Source organism: Mangifera indica, chromosome 1, assembly GCF_011075055.1.
Source record: "Mangifera indica cultivar Alphonso chromosome 1, CATAS_Mindica_2.1, whole genome shotgun sequence".
Lineage (NCBI taxonomy): Eukaryota > Viridiplantae > Streptophyta > Magnoliopsida > Sapindales > Anacardiaceae > Mangifera > Mangifera indica.
In genome coordinates, this window is record NC_058137.1 from 688,575 (window position 1) to 697,672 (window position 9,098).

At 34.8% G+C, this 9,098-nt stretch overlaps 1 protein-coding gene across 3 annotated transcripts; it reads right to left on the bottom strand.

Moving 5' to 3' along the window:
• Positions 1-288: 288 nt before the first annotated feature.
• On the bottom strand, positions 289-8,363 carry LOC123217667 (RNA polymerase II C-terminal domain phosphatase-like 2). Of its 3 annotated transcripts, XR_006502515.1 has the most exons (18): positions 7,900-8,363; positions 7,280-7,750; positions 6,391-6,601; positions 5,915-6,072; positions 5,686-5,756; positions 5,479-5,584; positions 5,298-5,387; positions 4,923-5,064; positions 4,581-4,831; positions 4,412-4,460; positions 3,839-3,972; positions 3,705-3,758; positions 3,210-3,306; positions 2,610-2,770; positions 1,586-1,662; positions 1,068-1,277; positions 537-698; positions 289-413 (listed from the first exon to the last, which is right to left on the bottom strand). XR_006502515.1 is itself a non-coding variant. In XM_044638767.1 (16 exons), the coding sequence occupies exons 1-16, from the start codon at positions 8,167-8,169 to the stop codon at positions 1,175-1,177; spliced, it is 2,445 nt and encodes an 814-aa protein (XP_044494702.1). In that variant the 5' UTR covers positions 8,170-8,363; the 3' UTR covers positions 839-1,174. The 3 variants fall into 3 exon arrangements, 1 of the variants encoding a protein (XP_044494702.1); XR_006502516.1 differs by lacking the exons at positions 289-413; positions 537-698 and adding an exon at positions 705-837; XM_044638767.1 differs by lacking the exons at positions 289-413; positions 537-698 and having other exon boundaries at positions 839-1,277.
• Positions 8,364-9,098: the final 735 nt, after the last annotated feature.

The following is a 9,098-nucleotide window of genomic DNA, read 5'->3' on the forward strand; positions in this document are numbered from 1 at the left end:
TAACATATGTATAGTAGAACAGGGAAGAAAGATGCTCCATTAGTTATTAACTGTAACTGTGCAACTCATCTCCGAATTTTTGTAGTAACCTGCCATGAACAGTAAAGCGTGAAAGGCTTCTTGTATGTACATACGTATCAACTTCATTCCTTGACCCTATGACAGTTGTATGGTATTATTTGTGATGCCCAGCATTTATTTTATTAGTGAATGTATACCAGAGTTATCAGGTACTTGATATATAAAGAATAGCAGCCGTATCCACATGTATAATTTCTCCAGTCCCAAATCAAAATGAAGCAAAGCTTCGAGTGGCCGCAAAGTTTGAAACCTCCGCGGATCTTATATAGGTGTTGTAAAACTTTATTGGAGTATAAGGATCGAAAGGCAATGCCGGACATAGAGGAGCTCAACTGAATCAGAAACAAAACATGAAGGGCCACCAGTGATTTGTCTATTCTTGTATAAAAAAGCTCAAATATGTGTACTAGAATGCATTATTTATTCTAACAAAATCTTTACGCTTTCTCTCTCACCTTCAAAACACTTCCGTTTTCTCACTCTCTTTCTCTTTCGTTCTCTTTCGTTTTGGCAATTAGGTTTTCTTCTCTCCCTTTTGTTTCGTGTCTCCTGCTCAAATCTACACCTCTGATTCAAATCCGTTCAAACTTGGCCACCAAGAGCCGCCACCGGCACCTCTGCAGCCATCCCAAGTTAAAATACCAGTCATACTAAGATCAATGTATTGTGGTATCAGGCAAGTCCACCACCAAATAAAGTCACTATTCAATTTGACTAGTCATTCTCCAGTATTTATTTTCTACTCAAAAGCAAAAACTGCATAATATAATTGTGATTTAAGATTCAGAACTGGTGCAAATTATTAAAAAGGTGAGTGAAGAAACATGAATAATAATTTCATATATCTACAAAACCAAGATGAGACTCTATTTGGTCCGGGGGTAAGCTCTGCCCTTGACATTCACTACAGGCGGAAAAAGTGTGTAATGAAAAGGGACAGATCATCTCTTCAAAGCAAAACAAAATTAAAGAAGAGATGTATTCACCTCCAACGGAGCCAACTTCGGCTCTGCTGGGGAAAGTGGGCAGATGAATGTACAAATGGACCATTTTTCTCTCTTTGATCTGGGTCTATTCTACACTTTAGTGTTTTTCATGTAACAGAATGCCCATTCTTCTGCTGTCGAGAGGATGGTAAACTTTCTGAACCATGAAGTTCTTCCTTTGACCGTTTGCTCGGAATAAACTGTGGTGATCTGGAAAAATCCACAAAGTACTCATATAAGAAACTAAAGATCAACTATCACCAAGCTCTAAGTTATATTTGCTCATTTTTCTATAAACATAATTTTTCAAGGTATCAAGTGAACAAATAAAAGCCCAGCGTTCAAGGGCATTACAACAATCCCAGAATAGGGAAGCAAGAAAAAAAGGCACGCATGAAGCCATCCCACCAATGAAGCCTCTCAATCCTATCATTAAAATCTACCAAATGCAAACCCTAAAATTTCCATTATTTATAAATGGATTTAAAGAGAACATGAGAAGGCAAACATTATGTTACCTGGGGAAATTGCCACGTTTTTGCACTTGCTGATTTACAAAACTGGAGGAAGTACTCCCAGGTTCAACATCAGCAGCCTGAAAATGCATTTGAACACAAAAAAAAAAAAAAAAAATCATTTTGGTCTACAAACATTATATGAAAAATCACAAGCCACATCATAGTTCAGTGATCTCCTCATCTAAAACGGAAAAATAATGTTGAACAAACTAGGACTTAATTTCACAGGTTTGTATATACGAGTCATTCTAGATTTACCTAATTGTCAGGCTTAACAGAATATAGTGTTTACGAAAAGCATGTATATAGAATGATTCTCTAGCCAAGTCATCCTGATATAAATTTATCAGGACCATGCATATACACCATTCGATCTAGATTGTAAAATATCATTTTAGTTCAATGTATGTGAATATGTATGGTCCTGATCAAATTTAGATCAAGAGATCCTGACTAGAGAATGACTACACACACATATATATATATGTATGTATGTATCTTTTATGTCAATTTTGAAAATATACAAAAATACTTTCAAGGAAATCATTGATAGATTCAAATGCCATAATTAGAGTTATCAATAAACAACATCATACTTTCTACTAGAATGATAGAGAAATGAGGAGAAAATCCCAACTAAATGTATATTCACACTGACAAGGATACTACAGAGAAAATATTAATCTCATTAATATCAAAAAAAAAAAATCTAAAAATACATGGGAGTACTTGGATAATGGGTAGAAACTAGAGACTGACCACCAAGCCCTTACCTCTTAAATAGAAATACCGCAGCCTGGTCAAGGCAGAAGTAGCAGATATGAATCCAGCTCACTCCCCTTTCAGTGTTCTAGCTCTCACACCTTGGTGCAATGCAAAATCCAAAAAAGGAGTGGTTTCTCCCCAGATAACACTACCCCTGATCTGGAAATTTCTTGCCCACATACCCTTTATCCAAGCCTCACCTATGTTTTTGAACAAAGAAATCAAATCAACTATTGAAAGCATCGCTAGGAATTCCCACCTCAGGAGTGCTTTCTTTGCGTAACTCATCTTCTTTTGGCCCTTCATCTGATTCAGGATTGACAGTCTCCCAAAGAAATCCATTTTCATTTTCCAGAGAAAGCTTATCAAAATCTCTGTCCACAGCTCCAGAGCGAGGTGTTACATATGCTACATACTTTTCTGAAATACGATGCACACAAATATATTATTGCTTTACTCAGAAACAAAAAAGAACCAGAGAAAAACTCAAATAAAATAAAATATAGAGATGACAAGTTTTCCAGTGTATATCCACTAACTTCATTATCATACAAATCGATAAATGTAGTGTCATTCAAAAGATAAACAATAATCCCTTAATCCAAGGAAACAACATATCCGACAACAAAGAATATCACTCCCAACAAAAGCAGTTTTAACCATCACCCTCTACAAACAAAGATTTTCTTACTAATCTACCACTTCAACAATTTATATCCAACTGGTTAGACACACGTCAAAGCTCCAAAGTTCCTTGAGTCACATTAAAGAAAATACAATATAAAAATGACCTGTAACAGTGAAAAAAATCTTAAACAATGAAAAGTATGTGACAAAAGTAACTAGTGAACGTTTTTACCTGCTAAGCTATGCAAGGCATTCTCAGCAGCTTGCTGTTGAGCATCCTTCCTTGTCTTACCCATTCCAACACCTATCTTCTCACCGGTGAACAAAACCTGAATTACAAAACCTTGCAAGAGTCAGTAAGCAATCAAGATATGCTCTTTTTTAGATTAAAAAATATAGAGTGAGAAATGGGTTTAAAGAATCTAACTTCTTACATTTCAAGTATTTCCATAACTTTCAATTGCCTAACAAACAAATTTACGATGACAATGAACCCTCTAAGTGACTAAAACAAACAAAACCAAGAAAACAGAAAACAGCATTCCACAAATTTCAATAACATTGTCCATGTCCTTAAGCAATTACACAATAATAAAATAACAAATGCTAATTCAAACTATTCTATCTGAAATTCAAATATAAAGACAATTCAAAATCACAATGCTGATGATTTCACAATACAATAAAGATAAATGAATAACCAAGAAAAATCAAAATTTTCACTGACCTCAACAGAAAATTGCAAATCCTTACTGGTGCTTACAACAGACCTGAACTCAACCTGCACCATCAGACATTATGTTACAAGGATCACGAGGCATGTAAAATGGCTACAAAACTTCAAGGCAAAGCACTGTGTACCTTTGAGCTACATCTCTTTCCAATTTCTTGCAGCACACCAATAGACAGATGGGATGGTAGGAAGTTCATTTTTCCACCATCAATCTGAGCCTCTTTGCCATTAGAGGATGCATGATTTTGTGATACACCAACCTCTGCAAGAACTTCAATCAGCAACGAAATCTTCTATATGACTACATAATCATATAAGTTACACCCAATACAACCTAAGATAAGCTTATCATTGCATGCAATAAAAGTCCAACAGTGTAATTTAATAAATCTAAAATAGCCATTTGATTATCCCCAGGTCAGGCTTTAAGCTCTGAACAGCCCAACCTTAATCACAAATTAATTTAATAAGATGTTGTCACTAATGTTCTTTACATTAGGTATGTGCTATGATTCTTTTTCTCCTAGCAAGTACACACTAACAAATAACATCTTATGACAAAAGTGACTTCATTTACCTGCAAAATGTTTCAAAACAAGGAAAGTTCAATTAGATATTTTCAGGATGAGGTAAGAAATGGATTTTGCAACCAATAAATATATTTTATTCAGACTAATTCAGTTGTCAATAGAGTCACAAACCTGAAGGCTGAGTTGTTGGTAGAATGTCTTGTCTATGCAAATTAGTTGCCTATAGATAACAAAACCTTAATTAGATAATCATTTAATAATGCTCACACTAGTCCTTGCACATAAATATAAACATTATCAATGTATGTCTCATGAACATCCAAAGAAAATTCAATCATACCTCTTCACCCTTCCCTTGGGATGCATGTGAAAGTACACCAGTTGAACTTGAACCTGGTTGATTATTTTGATACACTCGGTTAACATCTTCTTCCATTATCCAGCCACCCTGTGCTTGCATCAAGGATGATGATGTTTGCACAGGTAATCGAGGTAGAAGAGGAGGCTGACTTGAGCTTTGATTCCTTAAATCTAAACCAGGCCTCACAGAGCTGTTCTCTCGCCTAATAGGAGCCCCAAGCAAACTAGGTTCTATAGTAAATTCAAAACAAATTATGAGAACAAAATTCAAGGCATCATACCCTTATTTTTTAAATAAAGAATTTCCTTATTAAGTCCATACTTTGCGAAGGAATGAGTGTTGCTGAAGATGTTGGACCAGTGGCATTCAGATTAATTGCAACTGGTGGCTGAGAAGTTTCAGATTTCAAATCAAAATTATTCTTCATAGGGTTCACAGCTGAGTCCACAACATACTTCTCATCCTAGAATACAAGAAATAATATCAATGTAGGAGAAAATTCTTAAAATTTCCAATATAATACATGTAAAAGAAGTAAGAACTAACAATGGGAAAAGCTTGTTATTAGCAAAAAAAATTATGGTTCATCAATAATTGTAGATGAAGTCAATTATGCCTTAACCAGTAAAGACTCAGTCCCAATCAACCCAGGTCTTCTGGAAATAATTTTTAACCATATGAATACTCTAAACATACCAGTTGGTTCAATCTCCTCTCCACTTCAACTCCATTCATTCCTTCACCGACTGGGGTGTTGGTATTGCCATTTGGTACAAAACTGGCATCCTGCAATTCAGTAACATCTACATTAGCATACAAAGAAAAACATGTACTTTTATTCAACAAATTAGAAATTATATAGTTTCAGTTCAAGTACCTCTGAGATCAAGTAATTGCTCACATCAGGAGCAGGTGGCAAATTTATCATATCATCCTCATAGGAGATTTCAGATATTCTTCGTAATAAATTCTCATCAAACTCCCTGGAAAAAAAATGGCATAAGAAATAAAATAAAATAAAATAACAATTAAGACTGCATAAACATCAATAAGATTTTAAAAACACAAAAAAAACAGATCTTACTTAAAAAAGTAACCTCTGACATTACAAGCAACATTTCTTGCCACACAAAGGACTGGAACAGCACTTGCTGTCTGGTAACCAGAGAGAGAGAGAAACAGAAAAGAATTAAACAGAGAATCTTTAGCGTTATTACATTTATATCAATAATCCAAAGAAATAATATGATAACGTACTCAAGAAAGGAAAAAACACATATATCAATTTAACATTACAGATAGAAACTTTGAACCTCAGCTTGAGGAGCATAATACGGACTGAACGCAGGAACTACATGAACTCGAGGTTGGTCCTTATCTTCCCAAACCTTACAACGATCATCAATCACCATTGCCATCTTTGGATGGCACATTCCATGCTGAAAGACATTTAACAAAGATTTCTTGGAACCTGTTAAAATAATAGAATTTTTTTTTAAATGACATGAAAGAAAAACCGAGGTGGGCTACTCAAGCCCCAGCAGTAAATATTTCATATTCCAGGTTCAATAGTGCACTTACGAAAAGAATTTGCAAGATCAGAAACAACTTAACTGACAATGAATATATAAAAGTAAAAAAAAAAAAAAACACTGTGGTTTGACAAAATAATCTAGTATAACATAAAAGATAGAACAACTTCCACCAATTACATGTTATAGTAAAACAGCACATCAATATCCCAGTATGAACAAAGGCAAAAAATATTCTTAGAAAATAGGTTACATGCCTGATTTCACACAAACAACACGATCCAGGAGTTGCTTTGAACTTATCAAGTGTGCCTCAGGGTCTAAAAGCCTCCACATTTCTAAGGCATAATCTCTTTCAGCCATGGTACAAACATACACTTCAAACCTCTTGCGTCCTTTCGCAATCAAATAACTTTTCAAATCTTCCCATGCAGGTCGTAACCTCACAAGCACACTAGTATCACGATTCTACATAAACAAAAGAACCACCTAACATTTCAGTTCAGGTGATGGTCACACTTGCTATGCCCAATATATTACTCATGTAAAATTAAGTACTAGTAAATCATATATTTAATGAATGAATACACTAGATGAAGTCCATGCAAGTCCTGAGCATCATCCTAAAAGACCACAGAAGTTCATGATACTCAAAAATATCACATAACAGGACACAATGTATGCTATCACTCCAATATCACCCAATAAGAACAATAAAACTGGCAGATAGAGTTACTGCAACATTCTAAAACTCCTATGTCAGGAAAAACGAATTACAAAATACATTTTAGCTTCCATGACCAAACATTACATAGATCCATGATTTCTTTAATGCAATCACTGATTCTGCTACTCAATAATTAATCAAAGTGTCATATATATGAAAGTTGCAGGTAGTCAAGCACACAATGAGTCATCATCATTGCACAGGCTGGCGCAATTTAATTTCTACCCTCTAATCATGGAAACACAAGATTTTGACAAATTCACCATATCAAACTAATTTTACATTGATTACTCCATACAATCCGAATTAATCACAAGTAGTGGACAAATTTCATGCACAAAATAATAATAATAATCATAATAATAATAACAATAATAATAATAATAATAATAGCTTCAAAACAATGAATTGCACCAAACCTCAGGATTGATCCTCGTGAGAACAAGATTCCTTTCCTGCAATCTGATCACAGGTCGAACAATTCTCTCATGGTTATCAGACAGTGAAGGAACCTCCTCCTGTTGAATCTTAAACATCTTTCCATTATCCATCACAAAATCATTCTCTGTGTACTGCTTCAACAACATTCGATCATCCAAGCATCGCTTCAACTCAGTAGTCATTCCAGCAGCCCGAATTGAATCAGTCTCTCGAGCAACCCAAGCTCTAAGAGCCTCAATTCTATCCTCAAACGACTTCATCGTGTTGGCAACAATAAGTGTTTCATCAAGATCAAATACAATCGCTAAACACCTTAAATTCAACATTCCTAAACAGGAATTGTACAGACCCAAGGGAACCGCATAGCACCAAAAGCACGGATACTTCTTCTGCTTACTTGGCATCGCCACCAGGTGAACCTCCTCATCTCCAAAAACCACAACCGCCGTCTGTATAACCAATTAATACAAATTTAATACCATTTAATTCAATTGAGTCAGTCTATCAAATTATTCAGTCATAATTACAATCAAATCCACTGACATTTCACATTAACAAACGACAGACAGTTCAAATGGAAATTATAACTTAATAACACCTTCAATTCGTAGTAGCAAGCGGCGTGAAGATTGATCAAATTAGGTTGTTCAACTGGAGACGAAGATTCGAGCTTACAACGCAACGAGGATGAAGAAATCGTATGGAGAATTGAGAGAGGAATGCATCGCTCGCTGCCGGGAGACAAGTGGTGAATCCGAATCTCGTTGTTTGGAAACTGCAAAATCTTGTCCGACACCGGAATAGTATCCAATTCTCCCAAACAAATATCGCCGTGATAAACCACGGATTTGTACCCTAAACGACTCATTCAAAACACTCTCTGATCGCACAGCTGAGTGTACAAAGAAGTAAAAACTTTAAAATGTGAGAAATTTTCTAGAAGATTTTGAAATCTTTTGAATCTTTTTTTTCTCTCCTCTCTCTCACACTAAGGACCTCCAGGCTTTTCCCTCTTTCTTCGCACAGTGTCCCCCCCTCTCTTTCGACGGGTTCAAAAGCGAGAGTGGCTTCTATATTTATAGGCCAAGGGTTCGAGGTTTATTAATTTTTTAGTGTTGGTTCTATCTAAATTTACGAAAATACCTAGAGGTACGGATTCTTGCAGCGGAAAAGCGAGTGGAAGCTCATGCTCTTTGTGATGAGGTGGGACCAGATATCACACGTGGCACTCAAGCAAGGGGTTATGTTGAAGCGGCTGCTTGTAAACCGTTTGATCGGGAGCTCTTTTAAATTCATTTCTTTTAAGCTTTTTTTTTTTTAATATTGAGGATAATCTTATTCATTATTTTGTTGACAAATTTTCAATTTTCTTTCTTTGGAAATACTTGTTAGAATAAAAGAAATTTCAATTATATAATAGGGAAAATTTTTGGCTTTTGTCAAATTGGAGACTAATAATTATATGATTAATAACACGTATTTGAGTTAAACTGAGTTGTTGTAAAGTTAGCTTTAGTTCAATTTAAATTAAAAAAATAATTTAAATAATAGATGAATTCATTAAAATAAAATAGAAATAAAAAAATAAAATTTGTTGAAAAAAGGGTTGTCAACAAAAATAAAAAAATAATTGAAAAAAAACGAACTATTCGTATCTCACTATATTCGAGTTAGCTTTCAAACTCAAATTGAGACTACTCCACCTAAAATTTGATTTATTTTAAACCAAATATTAAGTTAAGGTGGCTACCCAACTCTAAGGATTTAATTAATTTAAATAATATTTTTAATGTAAAA